This window comes from Echinops telfairi, unplaced genomic scaffold, assembly GCF_000313985.2.
Source record: "Echinops telfairi isolate 266 unplaced genomic scaffold, ASM31398v2 ScPeMD7_7424;HRSCAF=8462, whole genome shotgun sequence".
Lineage (NCBI taxonomy): Eukaryota > Metazoa > Chordata > Mammalia > Afrosoricida > Tenrecidae > Echinops > Echinops telfairi.
The window spans coordinates 45,789,479-45,805,665 of NW_022111324.1; the positions used below are offsets into that span (position 1 = coordinate 45,789,479).

Genomic DNA, 16,187 nt, shown 5'->3' on the forward strand with positions numbered 1-16,187 from the left:
TTACCTCTGGTTACACATAAGTCACTGCACCTCCTTCTCTTACCTCTGCTAGCGTGGAAATCACTATCCTTCCTTGTCTTACCTCTGGTTACACAGAACTCACGGCAAACAAGCACCTGCTTACATTGCATTAAATCTTTCACATCACTCCCAACCTTGGTCCTCCCGTACCCTGCCTTCTCCAAACCCAATCCCACTGCTATGTGTTGACTCCACCTCGTGGCAGCCCTAGCCCACAGGGTAGATGTGCTCCCGTGGGTTTCCGCCCCTGTACCTGTTCACGGGAGTCAAAACTCCTCATCTGTCCCAGAGGAGTGGCTGGTGGTTTTGAACTGCTAACCTTGTGGCTTACGGCCCACTGTGTAAGCACTATGGCACCAGGCCTCTGGGGGGTTCTTATATGCGGAGGTAGCTATGATGCAACACACTGTGTTTTTTCCTTCAACACTGTCCTGGCCTTTCACTCACGCTCTGGGGACCTGTCCTGGCTGAGCCTCTCCCGTCCATGCGTCCCCTCACTCGCTCCATCACCAAGCACCCAGCAGCACCACCACAGAGGCTCTCTCTGAGCTGACAGCTGCTCCGTGCCCTCCCCTAGTCTTCAGAGCCCCGCCCTGCCCCAGGCCCCTGGGTCTCTTGAAGGAAGCCGCCTCTACTAGCACCTCCCCAACCTCGGCACATGGGGAAGCCATGGGAGACTCAGGCACCGCTTCTTGCTCCCATGCGGGGCCCAACCCAGGCAAAGCCAGCCCTCCAGGACACCCCTGGGCCTATCGCCTGGACATGGGTGGGAGGGAGAGACTGTCGAGTGTGCTGGGCTCAGGTCCAGCTCGCCCCCACCACAAGAGCCTGTGAGCCCCGAAGGCTGCTGTTTACAGTCCCATCCTCCCAAAAAGCTGCCCAGCCCTTGGGTGATTCACGATGCCTCAGGCACAGCACCCAGTGAGTGACCTCTGATCTCATCACCTCCACTTACCTTCCTCCTTCCTGGCTAGCGAAACCCTGTTTTTTCCCCCGGGGGCTGGGAAAAAGGCCAGAGCTGAGCCCCCAGGGTGGGACGTGTGTGCGTGCGTGTGTCTGCCCTGGTGGGAGGGTCCTCCTTCTCTCTGCTTAGAGATGCAGCAGGAGCCCTGGTGGTGCCCTGCCATGGGTTAGGCCCTGGGCTGCTAACCACAAAGTCAGTGGTTCAAACCCACCAGCTGCTCAGAGAGGGACAGTGAGAAGGCAGTCGGCTCCCATACAGTTACAGCCCTGGGGGCCCTCAGGAGCAGCTCTACTCCGTCCTTCAGTTAGGGTGGCTGAGCCGGAACCCACGCAATGGCTCCCGGGGCCAGGCACTGGGAGCACTTTGGGGCCGCCTCTTGCTTCACCTAGATGCACGGGGGACAGTTCTCTGGGGAGAAACCTGAGTCTGGGGGACATGCAGGACACCTGGGGGGGCGGGCACTCGGCGCGGCGTAGTCACCTCGTTCTCCTCCTCGTTGTGCAGCTGCTCCGTGTACGTGTCCGGCTTGCGGATCAGTGGGTCCACCAGCATCAGGAAGGCCATGTAGAGCAGGAGCACGCCCACCACCGACAGGTAGATGACGATGATGATCTGGGGGAGAGAGCCCCGTGAAGCAGCCACAGCCCTCCGCCACCAGCTTGGCCCGCTGGCTGCCAGGGGCACTTGATGGGAGAGGGCCGGCGGTGACTGCAAGGAGGAGGGGACAGGCACCGGGGCCAGGCGGCAAAGCATCACCTTGGGGGCTGCAGTTCAAACACTCGGGGGGGTTGTTCCCGACAGCCTGCTGTGTTCCGGCGAGACTGGGACTGGGTCCAGGGTGGGCCACAGACACGCTCTCCACCATGCTCTTCCGGGCGCCTCCCCAGGGAAGGTCCCAGCAAAGCAGTGACCACAGAGGGCTCTGCTGGGCCAGCGCCACTCAAGGGCTGGAAGGCTACAGCGACTGTGCCTGTGGCCCCCCAGGGGTCAGTGTGAGTTTCTCAAAGGACACTCGGTGATGGTGGGGCTTGTCAGGAATAGATTTAGGAAATGTGAGAACTACGATGGTGAGCACCCAGGCCAGCGCAATAGCCCACAAGACTCTTTTCTGTCACAGCGAGGCACCTGCTCACCTGGGAGGGCAACCTGGCTGTCCCAGGAGAACTTTGGGGGAACCTTACCCCGCCCACCCTACCGCCTGGCCTGTCTCTTCAGATCTCTTTTGGTTTCCCCAAACTCAAAGAACACTGTAAAGGGGCAGGAGAGAGTCCCCTGAGGATGCCCGTAATGTAGTTTGGGCGTGGTGTCAGTGGAAGTGCCCACGCTGTGGGGAAGGGTCCAGATGGAAACAGCACCCTCAGGGGGGCAGGCAGAGGACACACTCACACCCACCCGGCTCAGTCTGCCGTCTTTGTTGAACATGACTTCTATGATTGTGCACTGCCTCTCTCCAACTGACACCCATTGTTCCTGCCTTTGTCCAGCACCAAGGGCTCCCAGCAAGGAAAATATGCTGGCGGGCCTCAAGACAGACGATGATAGAGGTCTGGGTCCTGACACCCCAGGGTCCCACACTGCCCTGCTGGGGTGGGGCAAGCAGGGCCTGGCTGAGCAGAGCCCGTGAAGGTAGGAAGGAAGGAAGGGCCAGAGCAGAGGCCCGAGATCTGAGGCCAAGCGAGAGGAGTCAACCTGGCTCCCCCTCCTGCCAGTGAGGAGGGGAGAGGCAGAAGTGCCAGGCACCCACGCCCCAGGAGGGGGTGAGTCAGCATGAAGGTCCGCCCCAGGTGGGCAGACGGTGACATCTTGAAAGAAGCCCCCCGCCCACCCTCAGAGGCTCGCAGATGGATGCTTTGTTGAGCGGAAAAGGTAGCTCCAATGCAGCTCGCTGGATGCTTCCCAAGGTACACGCTGTAGGCATTTGGAACTAAACTTTCTAAGAAATTTAGCAGTCGCCCTCTGTCTCCATAATAGTCTGGTTATTACAGGACAAAAGCACCTCACTCATCTGGGGGTGGCTGGAAGCACAGAGCATGGAAGTAGCTCGCCTGAGATCCAAGGTGAGTGAATGTTAGCGATACAACAGATGTGCTGACTCGCTCTCTAAATGGCTTCTACTGCCACGGTGCCTGCCCGCCACCATGGCCTCCAGGCCCTGGCGCGGCCAGGAGCTGGTGGTGAAGAGAGGTGTACACAGCCGGGAGCTTGGGGCTTTGGAGCATATGCACCGCTCCGTCAACAGCCACAGACAAGTGGACCAACTTGGGTCCGTCTGGTCTGGGCCTTGGCTGCTACCTCAGGAAGTGGGGAGGAGATTGGAGGGAGCCGTGTGGAATTGGGGAGCTATGTCTGATGGGGTCCCTGTGCGGGGAAGGAAGTCCCTTCTCTGTGAACCGCCGCGGGGGGACATCTGACTCAGGCGGGCATCTGGTGGGCAGGCGGAGTGGGGTGGGGGTGGGGGGGCTGCTGGAGCCAGTTCAGAGCCACAGAGGGAAGGCAGGAACATGAAAGGGGCGCAGCCCGCACAGCTTGGCAGGGTGATGCCGATGGTGGGGAGGGGCAGGCAGCTGCTTTCTCTGAAAGCTGAGACCACAGAGGGGCTGCAGGGCTGGCAAGAGGGCTGGCTCCCCAGGCCAGGTGGGGAGGTGGGCGAGTGGCAAGATCCCCTCCCCTCCAGGTGAGGCTCAGCAGCAGAGCCTGCAGGAGGAGTCTGTGAGAGGCTGGGGTGTGCTGAGAACTATCTTCTGACACAGTTTCTCCTCATGTCTTCCAGACCCCTCGGGAAAAGCGGGACTGGGCTTAACAGCCAGAGCAGGAAAGGCATCGCCCATCTCGGACAGTGTCACTCTGGACTAGGGGGCCGGGAGTGCGCGGGCTCTCGTCCCTGCTGGGTGGCTCGGTAGCTTTGGACGAGTCCTGCCTGGCGGCCAAGGAATTGGGCAAGGGTCTCCGTCATCCTCCCTCATTCCCTACTAGTTACTCCTCTCCTGGCTTCTCCCCAGGACTGTGGAGAACAAGGTTCAAGAGGCAAACACAGGGACCATCTGATGCCCTTGCTCACAGGTCTCTGGCGCTTCCCAGAGGGGGGTCAGCGTCACTCTGGAAGCCTTTAGACTGTCCGCTCGAGGAAGCCAGGCCCTGTGTCGGCCAATGCGCCCCTCTGCACAACCCCAGCATCTTGTGCGGCGCGGAGAACATGTCGCTCAAAAGTTCTTTGTTGAATGAGTGGGAGAAGTGAGGGAAGGGGAAATCCAGAAAAAATGGAGGAAAGGAAGTCGCAGCCAACTCTCCCAGGGCTTCTGTCTCCTCCTGTAACAGGTGATGCCAGAGGAAAGGGCGGGGGCCAAGGAAATGGGAAGGGGACCCCTGTGCTGGTGGCCAAGCCAGCCTAAAGTCAGGCCCAGGGCCACCCGGAATGCTCTAGAATAAAGCACGCCCAGCATGCAGAGGGGGAGGCTGTGAGGGTATGTGGGTCCCCGACCCCCCCGCGCTGGGAGCAGGGAGGGAGAGGCTGTGAGGCACCGCCCCCGCGCATGCGCGGCTACCTTGATGGTGGTGGTGCTGCGCTCCTCGTACTTGCACTCGCACAGCAGGCAGTAGGCCTCCACATCGTGGCCAGGCACCGGCATGGGCTCCACCACGTGCAGGCAGTTGCTGCAACAGACAGGCAGGCAGACAGGGCGTGGGGCAGGGCTGCAAGGAGACTAGTAAAGGGACCCGGCTGGCAGGGCCATGCCTCTGCCCCTCAGAACCAGCTCTCCAGCCTGCACTGAGCATATGGTGGCACCGCCCGCAGCTGCCTCCTCGACGCATGCCGTGCTCCCCCTGGGCGGGCTTGCAGCCGCCTCACTGCGCGCCACCTCGTTATCCACGAGCTACTCCACGCTGGTGAGTGGAAACCCCCATGGGACTAAGCGGCACCTTCGGGAGGCCGGCGGTAGGGAATGCCGAGGTGTGAGCAGAGGGCCACTGGGTGCGATTCTCCGTGGGGTGGCAGTTCCCCAATGATGGCGATGCCCCCACTTTACTCTCCACACCTCCCCCCCCCCAATTCTCCAGCGCTGGAGATTCGCATCTTCATGTGCATTCCCGTCCCATAGCTTGTATCCACGGGCACCCCATCGATCAAGTCAAATGGTCACCCTGGTGACCATCCTCACCCAGTGCCTGTTCTTTCATCCACCAGATGTCAGCGATGTCCCTCTTGCACTCCCCCTGCTGCTGCCAGGGTGATTCTGACTCACAGCGACCCTAACTCCAGGGACTTAGAAAGCCTCCGCTTTCTCCCACAGGGCAGCTTGTTTTCAAACCGCTGACTTTGTGCCTGGCAGGCCAGCGCACAACCCACCTGGCCGTTCCTTAGTTTCTCTTCCTCATGCTGTGTCTCTGCTTGGAGATGTGACTCACCTGACCTCCCTCATGCGGTCCCACCTCTAGTTTGTGCCTGGATCTAATGCTGCCTTCGCTGCGGACACTTAGTCCCTCGCAGCAGAAACTCTGAGCGTGCCAACATGTCCACAGCCTCTGCCTGTCCAGTTTCACCTCCTGCACCACTCACCCACGGCCCGTTCCTCGGGCTGGCTTCCCCAAATGAGCCATGCTTCCACACCACTGCCAAGAGCATGGGGCTGTGTGGGTCACCCAGTCACCTCTCTGTACCCTGTGTATCCCTCATGATGTAGCTGAGTCCCGCCCCGAGTCCCCATGCTCATTTCTTTATCCGGCTTCCCCTGGGGAGGCTGAGCTCCTTGAAAACAGGAAGTTCATCTCTGTCATGTCCACTCCCTGACCCCTGCCACCACTCCCAGTGCCGGGCCGTGCTTGCCAGAGCAGGGTTCACGGAGGAGGTGGCTGTGCAATGAGTTATGTGCCCACCCTAGGCCTGCTTTTACCCCTGGTGCTCCTGAGTAACATGGGCTAAAGAGCACAGGCCCTACATGTGAAAGGAGGGAAACTGAGTCCTGGGAAGGCCAAGTGGCAGCTCCATGGTGGTGGGAGCCAGGGCCCAAAGCCAGACCTCGGCCCTCAGCGGCTCCACATCTGACTTGGGCCTCAGCAAGGCTGTGCTGAGCTCCTTGCAGGCCTCCTCTCGTCTCCCTGGGCCGTCTCCCTGGGCCATCGTGCCCAACTCCTTGGGCACAGCGACTACGTGGAGGGAGCCAGGCCCCCTACAGAATGCAGTTATCTTTCCCACTCGACGGACACAGCATGAAAGCCCTCAGCCACCCACGAAGCTGAGCAGCACCGTGGTGGGAGGGAAGCCAGGCCCGGCCTTGGCCCTGCTCTGCCACTCAGAGGCTGTGCCCAGGGCTTCCCCACCCCCACCCCACCCCCACTGTGGGACCCAGGAGGTAGAACAGATAACCTTCCAGGCCCATCCAGTGCTGAAAGAGCTGCACCCAGCTCGGGGCTCTCTCTCACACGACCCCAGAAAACACTCAGGCCCAGTCTGGGTCTTTCTGGATCTGGATGGGTCTTTGACATCCAGGGCGTGCAGTGTGGAGATCAAGGGTGGAGGTTCAGTCGGAGGGCTGGGGGTGGGGCTGGGGGTGGGGCTGGCTCAAAATCCAGTATGTGGCATGAAGACAGTATCCACGCTGCCCAGTTGACTATGACGCCCGGCGCCCAGTGTGTCTGTGCTCCCAGGGTGGTCAATGGCTGCTGCTGCTGAAGCAGCCTCTGGCTGGGCTTAAACGAGCAAGCTTCCGCGAGCCCGAGTGCATTAACCCTTTGCGGTACCCAGGGACTCCAGTACACGCACACGAGTTTACTGAGACCTCTGACGAGGCCAGCTTCACCTCTGGGTGTGTAAGAGTTCCTCCCATAGGACCAAATGCACTCTGTCAGGAGGCCCGCCACCAACCCCCCACCCCCACCCCAAGGCACTGATGGACAAGGCCGGGGGCTGGACTTGGACAAGTGGTCTGTGGCTGTCATTCCTGACCCAAGAGAACATGGCCTGTCCTTCTCTACCAGCCTCCGGTGGGGAGATTCCTTCCATTCCTGAGCCATATGGGATGGCGGACTTGGAAGGCCTCGCAGGTGGTGCAGTGGGGTCTGTGGACTTCTCACGAGTCTAGAGGGACAGGGAAGAGGAGGCGGGAACAGCTGGGAGAAAGCCAACCCAGGGTCCTTCAAACGGCCCGGTTACTGAAGAGCATAGGAGCCTTGGCGGTGCAGCGGTTACTCGTTGGGCTGCAATCCACAAGGTCGGCAGTTCAAAACCACCAGCAGCTGCCCTGGAGAAAGACGAGCTTTCTACTCCTGTAAAGAGTTTGTCTCAGAAATTGACGGGCTTTCGCCCTGTCCTATAGGGTCGCTGTGTGTCGGCGTCCAATCTGGGGCAATGAGTTTGGTTTGTTTTTTCCACTGAGGGGCACAGGCTGAGCAAGAATGACAACATAGTTGAAGGGCGCTGGTTTGTTGGCTGCGAGCACCCCTGGGGAGCAGGGGAAGCCTCTATGAGCTCCCTTCTCCAAGCAACCACCTCTTTGGCTCTCTTGGGAGCAGTGGGCAGAGGGTCTGGTTTCATTGCAACTCTTCCGTTCACTGTCCCCACGGGGAAGCTCTCAGCCTCTTGGGCCTGTTTCTTCACCGACAGATGGGGGCAGGAGGAGAGGAATGTCCCAGGGACGATGTTCCTCCTTTGGGTGGCCCAGCCTGACTGTGAAGGAGGGTGGAGGTGGTGAGGGTGCAACGGGGGAGAGTGTGTGTGTGTGTCACTCTTTAGCCAGAGCAACTCAGATTTTCTATGTCACATTCTGTTCCCAAAAATGAGTCTGCAGAAAGGATGTGTTTCTTAAAAGACTGAAAGACAGAAAGGACCTGTTTTAAAAGACTGAAAGCCACTGAGCTCGCCAGCTTTTCAGTTCCTTCCTATTCTGGGATACTATATGTATTTGGTCTAACACCGCTCCTCGCCACAGTCCTAGGGCAAAATGATTGGGGTTGCTGCTCTTTTAGAAACCTGGTGGTCCCAAGGGCTAGGTGCCAGGCTGTTTACCACAAGGCCGGCAGTTTGAACACATCAGCCACCGCACGGGGGAAAGCTGCGGTCAACTGCTTCCATGACTCCCAGGCTTGGAAACCCGCAGAAGGCAGTTCTACTCTGCCCTATAAGGTTTGCTGTATCAGAAACCACTCGCTGGCAATGCCAATAGGCTTGTCGTTACACGTTTCCAACACGAGGTGGCAGAATACCAGCAGCCTACAACAGGAATGGATAGGTGGCTAGGCCTTCATCTGAAGACCAGTTTCGCCTGTTCTGGCTTACTGCTGCGCAGCAGGGGAAAACAGCCCCACGTTCTCTCAGCACTGGACCGATTCAACCCAGTGTGAATCTGCTGCACAGACCAGAGGCCACAACCAAACTGGTCTCCTACTCTGGTCCTGGCACCAGGGCGCTAAGAACGCGCATGTCAAGGCCGCATCCCCTACCCCCTGCACAAGGTCACAGCCCTAAAGGGTTCAAGGCAAGCCCATGATGACTCGGAGGTGAGAGTCCTGGGGCGGGGTCCAAAATCCTAGTTTTAGCTCCCAGCCTCTGGTCCCGCCACCATCACTCTGAAGGGAGCTGTCCCGAGGCTCCTGATTTAATACTGTTCATGCAGCCTCGCCAGTCTGACCTTAACTGGAAGAAAGAAAGTTCAGCCTGAGAGACCCAGCAGACAGGGCTCCTTTCTCTACAGGCATCTGCGAGCCGAGGTTTCCTATGGGCTCGGCTGGGCCGGGGCGCTCAGTGGTTTGGCACTGGGTATCCAGTAATCTCCCACGACGAGATCTTCTCAAGGGAGTGGCAGGCTCACTGCCACCGAGCCAAATCTGACTCAAAGTGACCCTGTAGGGCAGAGTGGGACTGCCCCTGTGGGTTTCTGAGACTGGACATTTTTACAGGGGTAATAGTCTCATCTTTCTCCCTGGTGGTTTTAATGGCTAACCTTCTGGTAGCAGCCCAACACATCTCCCCCTGTACCCCCAGGGCTCCAATATACGGAGAAGCTGGCTTGCTTCTTGTTGGGTTTGGATCCTGCATCTGGCGCCTCAACTTCTGGTTCTTTCGATGAGTCAGTGGCCTGCCATCTTACCGGCTAATCATTAGCAACTTGGATTCATTAGCTTCTGCAGCCACAACCCTGAATACAGGGTTCATTAGCCTCCAAGGATATGTTAGTCAGGAGAAGCCACTAGTCTAACATTGAACCCATGACCGTGGAACTTGTCCCCTTTTACAATGGTGTGAGCCAGTTTCTTGATATAAACTTTATATATATATCTATATATATATAAAAGCTGGCTGGTGTTGCTTCTCTAGGTAGGCTGGCCTAAAGCAGCATCCAAACTCAAGCTCACAATCTTCTCAGATCAGAGGTAAACCAGTTGGTGTCAGGTTGACCCCATGTGTGTGAGCAGAACTGTGTGCGCCGTAAGGTTTTCAGTGGCTGATCTTCCGGAAGCAGATCGCCAGACCTTTGGTCCAAAGTGCTTCTGGGCAGACTTGAACCTCCAACCTTTTATTTAGCAGTCAAATGTGTTGTTAACAGTTTGCACCACCCAGGAGAGAGATCCCAAACCCAAACCCATCAAGCTGATTCCAATTCACAGCAACTCTATAGGACAGAGGAGAAGGGCCCTATAGGGTTTTCAAGGCTGTAAATCTTAACAGAAGCGGATTGCCACAGTGTTTTCCCAGGAGCAGCTGGTGCATTTGAACTGCAGACCTTTTGGTTAGAGCCTCTGTACCACCAGGGCTCCTTAGGAGAGAGAGTTGGTACCACTGAAACCCTCGAGTGTTACACAAGAACAGGACTGTAGCCTTGAGGTCTGGTGTGGGGCTAAAAGCATGCGATGCAGGCGGGTTAGAGGCAGGGCTCCCACACCATCGAGCTCCTGTAGTCCAGCCTCAGAAACTCCTGACCGACAGGGTCACTATGGCATCAACTCGCTGGAGGGAGCTGTCTGTCATGTGTTTATCAGAAGGGCAGGAGCGGGGTGGGGGTGGGGTGGGGGCTGGTGCTGCAGGAAGAGCTCAGCTTACCCAGGCCATGGCACAAACCTGGGATTGCTCGGGGGGCTCCGGAGAGATACGATGCTACTCATTTCAGCCAAAGTTTCTGCCCCACGTATTCTGTGCCAGGCTCTGGACTGAGTGCTAGACACCATTTCTCCTTTGTCACGCAACGAGCAAGTGGTTGCGTCCAGAGATTGCATCTAAGTAGACTGCCTCTCAGGAAGCCCCACTCAGACCGTCCCACGTGGAAACGCCTGCTGGTCTCATCGTGGCCACATGCTGCTCAGGCTTAGCTGTACCATAATCGCCTAAGGGGCAGGGGCGGGAAGAAAGGCTGCTGCCCCTCACTCTTTAGGCTCTACAGGAATGGGGGGCAAACATCCTCCAGGGGCTCCATGTTCACTGAGATTCCATTTCAGCAGGGGAGGGGGAAGCACTGGGGACTTGAACTTCCCCAGAGCTCACTTACAACCAAGTACTGCACCCACTGGCCCCAGGCCCCCGTCTGATGTGAACCTCTCTACTCTAGCCTGATCCAGGAGCCATCTGCCCGTGCTCACGTCCCTGCAGGGTCCAGGCTTCCCGGCTCCACCAACCGCCTGGATTAGAAATCCACCCTCTCTGAATACAATCTTACTTGTTTCTCCCTCTCTTAAAAGCCAGCCAGCAAACAAACCGAAGAAAAATAGGCCATTGCCACCGAGCCCATCCCTACACATATCAACCCCGTGCTGCTGTTGTTGTCAGGGGGCCATCCAGCGCCAGCCTCACCACTGATAGGCCAGAGTCCACTGGGGCAGCCACTGTGTCCATCCATCTCATGGCGGGTCCTCCACTTTACCTGCTCTTTAGGGTTTCCCAGACCAAAGATCTCATCTCTTCCCCATGGAGTGGCTGGTGGGTTCGAACCACCGATTGTGAAGTGAGCAGCCTCATGCTTCAGTCACAGCAGCACCAGGGCGCCTTCTTTTAAGTAAAACCCCCTACCACGGAGTTGATTTTGACTCACAGCAATTCTATAAGAGGTTTCCAAGGTTGCAGACCTTCACAGCAGTCAGCCCTTCTCTTTTCCCCTCAGAGTGGCTGGTGGGTTTGAACCACCAACCTCACGGTGATCACCAGCTCAACACTTAGCCTGCAATACTGTGGGAAGCAGAGATTTCTCCCAAGTTGTCTCTCCCAAATATATGCCGAACCTAGCTGCTTGCTACATGTGGTAAATGACTATCCACTTGGAGGTCAACTGAAGCAGGTCAGGGGTTATTCTCCCTAAAGGTTATCAGTCATCTAGAGCAATCAGACTGTATAGTCTGTCCCACCCTAAGTAGGGCCCACACTCAAGGGTGACCAAGGTTAGGCCACCATCATGAATCTAGGGTCCGCCCTTCTTGTCACATGTATACCCCTAGTCCCTCCCCTTCCTATCATGTGTACACCCCTAGCTCATCCCCTTCCTGTTACATCTATGCCCATTGTATATTCCCCTCCTATTGCTTGTATTGCCTATTGTACAGCCCCTTCCTGTGACGTGCGTGATTACCTATAATCATGCCCCCTAAGTAGATACAAGCCTTGGTTAGCAATAAACCATCCCACCTCGCCTCGCTCTCCTGCCCTTGGCCCATGCTGTGCTTGGACCTGGATGGTAAGATCATGGCCATCCAGGAGGTGAGCATGCTACCATGTAATGTGTCTGACTTCCTTATTTGACTGTCTTCTATAACTCTCATGCTCTCTATGGCTTTATTATAATTATAATCTTTATATTCCTCACTGTACAATTACGCTTACTGAACCCGCGATTAGTTGTGGGGGGCTGGCCTACCCCCACACAATACCACCAGGGTCCTTCTTTTAAGCAAAGGATCCTGGAACTTATTTAAGACTTCAGTAGTATCATTTAAATTCTCTCTCTCCAGGGTTCAGCCTCTGCAATTATAAACCGGGACCCAAACCCAACCCCGTTTACCATGTACTGTTATTGAGAGGCTGGCACAAACGAAAACATGCAGCCGGACTTAGGAAAAGTACAGAGCGTTCTATCACATGTGCCCATAATACTTACCTCACTCGACATCTCTACCCCCATTTACATGTAACCCTAAAGACTCAGATGTAACACAAAAGGACAAAATTCAGCCCTCTGACCAGGAACTCCTCAGCTGAAATTCAAGACACTGGGGTCTTGTTTCCAATGGACTGTGCGTTACAGTCAAAGTACTCCATTCCCAGGCTCTATAGCAGTGGTTCTCAATCTTCCTAATGCTGCCACCCTTGAATACAGTTCCTCATGTGGTGGTGACCCCCCCCAAAAAAACCATAAAATTATTTTCGTTGCTACTTCATCACTGTCATTTTGCTACTGTTATGAATCGGGCAACCCCCGTGAAAGGGTCGTTCAGCCCCCAAAGGGGTCGCCACCCACAGGTTGAGAACCACTGCTCGCTAGGATTGAGGAAGCAAGCATATCCTCCAGGGGCTCAATGGGCCTTTCATACACCCGGCAGTCCATGCAAAGCCTTACCAGTCTTTCTGTGACACATTCTGGTTGTAAATGTGCCCGCTGATGTTTCTATAGGGAGGACAGATGCATTTGCACCGGATATCTTCAGAACTCTGCAAGCGAAAACACAACACAGATCAGGGAAGCAGGCCCCAGCGTTCTAGCAAGGCTCCCAATTGGGAGCCGCCCTGTGGAGGAGGCTTTTCATTTTTCTCCAGCGCGTTTCTGCCAGCAATGAGCTCTGTAACAAAGATGCTACCTCACAGGGCCCTCAAGAAGGAAATCGCTCAGACTCACAGGAGGCTGTCCAGAAAAATCACTGCCGAAGTGAGGTGCTTGGGACCTGCTGTCCTGGGTCTCACACCCACATGTGCACCACTGTCCATCCCCATCCCAACCATCTCCATCTTCCTTGGCTAGGGTTTGGGGAAGGAAAAGGCAGGGCTGAGTAAGGAAAAGGATGTATCCAAGGGAATGTCCAAGCACTCTCAGTTATAAAGGGGTCCCCGTGGAGTCGTGGTTTATGTGTTGGGCTGCTAACCACAAGGTCAGCAGTATGAATCCGCCAGCTGCTCCTCGGGAGAAAGATGAGGCTTTCTACTCCCACGGAAAGTTAGTCTCAGAAGCCCACAGAGGCAGTTCTACTCTGTCCTATAAGGTCGCTAGGAGTCGGAAACGACTTGACAGCAGTGAATTAGGGTTTGTTTTCTGGGGGTGCTGTGGGTTACAAGTTAGGCTGCTAACTGCAAGGTCAGCGGTTTGAAGGCACCAGCCTCTCCTTAGGAGGAAGATGAGGCGTCCTGCTCTTGTAAAGATTTACAGCCTTGGAAACCCAAAGGGCCGGTGCTACTCTGTCTTAAAAGGAGAGTACAGAATTGGCCGGATTGGATAAAAGACAGCATCGCAATTATAATCTTCTCAGTCAGGAATTCCCCAAAGGGTACACAAACAAACTCTCAGACTTGACTTTCCTTCAAAGCCTTCCAATCACACACTCCATGGGTGCACCCAGATACAGCTCGGAGACTGGGCCTTGAAGAGGGGAAGTTAATTCAGGAATCTCAGGGCTTAGTTGGTCCTCTTGAACATATACGTCTATCTTTATCAGGTCTGACACACAGCATTTTTACATGCTAAAACTTGATTCCTCCTCCTTAGAGTAAACCCATTACCATCGAGCCAGTTCTGAATCATAACTCTACATCGGGTTTCCGAAGCTTTAGGGGAAGTCAACTGCATCTTTTTCCCACGGAGCAGCTGGTGAGTTTGAACCACGGACCTTCAGGTTATCATCCTAAATAGAGGAGTACATACTCAGGTGCCAGCAGTTAATTCCGACTCAGGGCAAGCCTGTGTGTGCAGAGTAGAACTGAGTTTTCAAAGCCGAGACCTTTCAGAAGCAGATCACCAAACCTGTGTGCAGAAGTGCCTTGGGTGGGTTGTAACTGGCGTACTGGTTGTAACTGGCGTACTGGTTCTGAGTCTGGCTGCTAACTTCGGGGTGGGCAGTTTGAAACCACCAACCCGTGGATCTCTAGTCACGCAGAATTACAGTCTCAGAAACTCAGAGGGGCAGCTCTACCCTGTCCTACAGGGTGGCCATGAGTTGGCATCCACTTGATGGCAGTGAGTGAGCGCCTCTCAAGGGATTCAGAAAGGTAATAAAACCAGATCCAGTATACACAGAATAAAGTAAGGTGTGGAGAACAATTTCCCCAACACAAACTTCTTGATGGAATTCCACCTCCAGCCTGTCTGGTCCAGCCTCAGGCTGCAGGTATCACCCCACTCCACCCCACCAGATGCCACCCCCATCGGCTCAACCCTTAGGGAAGGAGGCCTGAGGTCCAGCACAAGTCAGACTCCCTGGATTCTGGGGCCCCACAGGTGAGTGAGGGGGCGGGGTTTGAGCAGCAGCTACCTAGGGCGGGCAGGACACCGGGGCGTACTGGGAGCTCACCTTGCTGGCTTGCGCTGGGAATACCAGCAAACACCCGATCATCGCCACGAAAAAGAGGAGCTTCATGCTTACTCAGGTTTGCTGAGCCAGCAACGCGAGGCACCTGGCGAAGAGATACGGAGTTGGGAAAGGACAGCAAGCCGCGGCCCCAGCAGTTCGGCCTCTCCACCCCCGGACGTGGGAATGGGGCCTGGGGCTGGGCTCCAAGATTCCAGGGCCTCCGGAGCTCCAGCGGCAATCTCTCCGGCAAGTCTCCGCCTCTCCACTGCCCACCTGGTGTGGCCGACAGAGGGGGGCCCCCAGGGGTCCGCGTCTCCGGGGACACGGCCTCCTCAGGCCTAGAGTTCTTCGAACCAGGCCCGATTCCGACCCTCGCACAGCGCGTCCCACCGCCCTCCGCCATCTCCATCTCCGTCCGCCCGGCAGCTCCTCCCCACTAGGCCCGACGGGAACTTTGGGTGCAGAGTCTGTGGGGCCCGATCTAAGTGAACTGCAGTGCCCACCGCACCCAGAGGGTCTTCGGTAGGACCGGGACACCCCCCAGAACCTCCGGTAAACTCTGTGGGGCCCGATCTAAGTGAACCGCAGTGCCCACCGCACCCAGAGGGTCTTCGGTAGGACCGGGACACCCCCCAGAACCTCCGGTAAACTCAGCACCACCACCCTAAACACTCCAGCCACGTACCTCCGAGTCGGGCTGCAGCTACACAGGACCCAGCAGACCCCGCCCTCTTTCGGCTTCTATTGGTTGTTGGAACAGTCACTCTTCTTTACTGCTCTATCGCCACGGCAACAAGTCCCACCTCCTCCTAGGCCGGAGGCTCGCACAAGGGAGAGGGAGACAATTCTCAACCCTGGCCAAACAAGAAAAGGAACGTCTGTCCTTTGAACTAGAACCGGTCTTACCTTTGTGACTTGTGAAAGAAATCCCTACCGCCGTGTTCAGGGAGAGGCTAACCCTGTCCGTGATGTTGTTTTAAGGAGAAATCCATTTGTAAAACAGTAAGAATGATAAAAAGCAGAGTAAAGGCCTTTGTCTTCATCCACAATTTGAAATGTTATTCAGCGATGCACACCTGGGGCACACACACACATACACACATGCACACATACCACCACCACCACCACCACCACCACCGCTACCCCACTGCACCCCTCCACGCACACACAGAGGGTACGGAGGGCGGGGCCTGTATGTGAGTAGTGGGCCTGACACTCCCCTCTGACTGGTCTCCACGCCCCAAGATCTGGTTCTAACAAATTGGAGAGTGGGTGTGCAAGGGAGGGTCCCAGCTGCGAAGGAGTAAGTGTGACGCTGTCCGCTGTGGAGGGCAGAGGAGTCCACAGCCAGTGGACTTCGGTCCTGGCTTGGCCACCAGGCCACCATGCTACCCTGGAAAAGACTCCTCCCCTCTCAGAATGGGGGCGGGGGAGGGGAGGGCCTCCGTTCCTGACCTGTAAAAGGATTTGCTATTTTGCCCTTGGGTTGACTCAGAGTGACTCCATGGGACAGAATAGAATCGCCCCATGGAGTTTCCAAGGCCATAATCCAGCGGTCCTCAATTTGTGGGTCTCTACCCTTTTGGAGGTTAAATGACCCTTTCACAGAGGTCGCCCGATTCATAACAGTAGCAAAATTGCAGTTATAAGTAGCAACGAAAATAATTTTATGGTTGGGCATCACCACAACATAAGGAACTGTATTAAAGGGTCGAGGCATTAGGAAGACAACCTC

General features: G+C 56.1%; 1 protein-coding gene across 3 annotated transcripts in view; it reads right to left on the reverse strand.

The window, feature by feature from the left end:
• TMEM9 (transmembrane protein 9) overlaps positions 1–15,177 on the reverse strand; it is a 23,817-nt gene extending 8,640 nt beyond the window's left edge. Inside the window, exons 1-5 of one of the 3 annotated variants that reach the window (XM_004699789.2) lie at positions 15,138–15,177; positions 14,453–14,555; positions 12,514–12,605; positions 4,528–4,636; positions 1,466–1,597 (exon numbers count right to left, since the gene is read on the reverse strand). In XM_004699789.2, coding sequence (XP_004699846.1) covers positions 1,466–1,597; positions 4,528–4,636; positions 12,514–12,605; positions 14,453–14,518 — 399 coding nt within the window. In that variant the 5' untranslated portion in view covers positions 14,519–14,555; positions 15,138–15,177. Of the gene's footprint in view, positions 1–1,465; positions 1,598–4,527; positions 4,637–12,513; positions 12,606–14,452; positions 14,556–14,725; positions 14,932–14,960; positions 15,004–15,137 lie in introns of those variants that run through there. The other 2 variants (XM_045298160.1, XM_045298161.1) reach the window with 2 other exon arrangements.
• Positions 15,178–16,187: the final 1,010 nt, after the last annotated feature.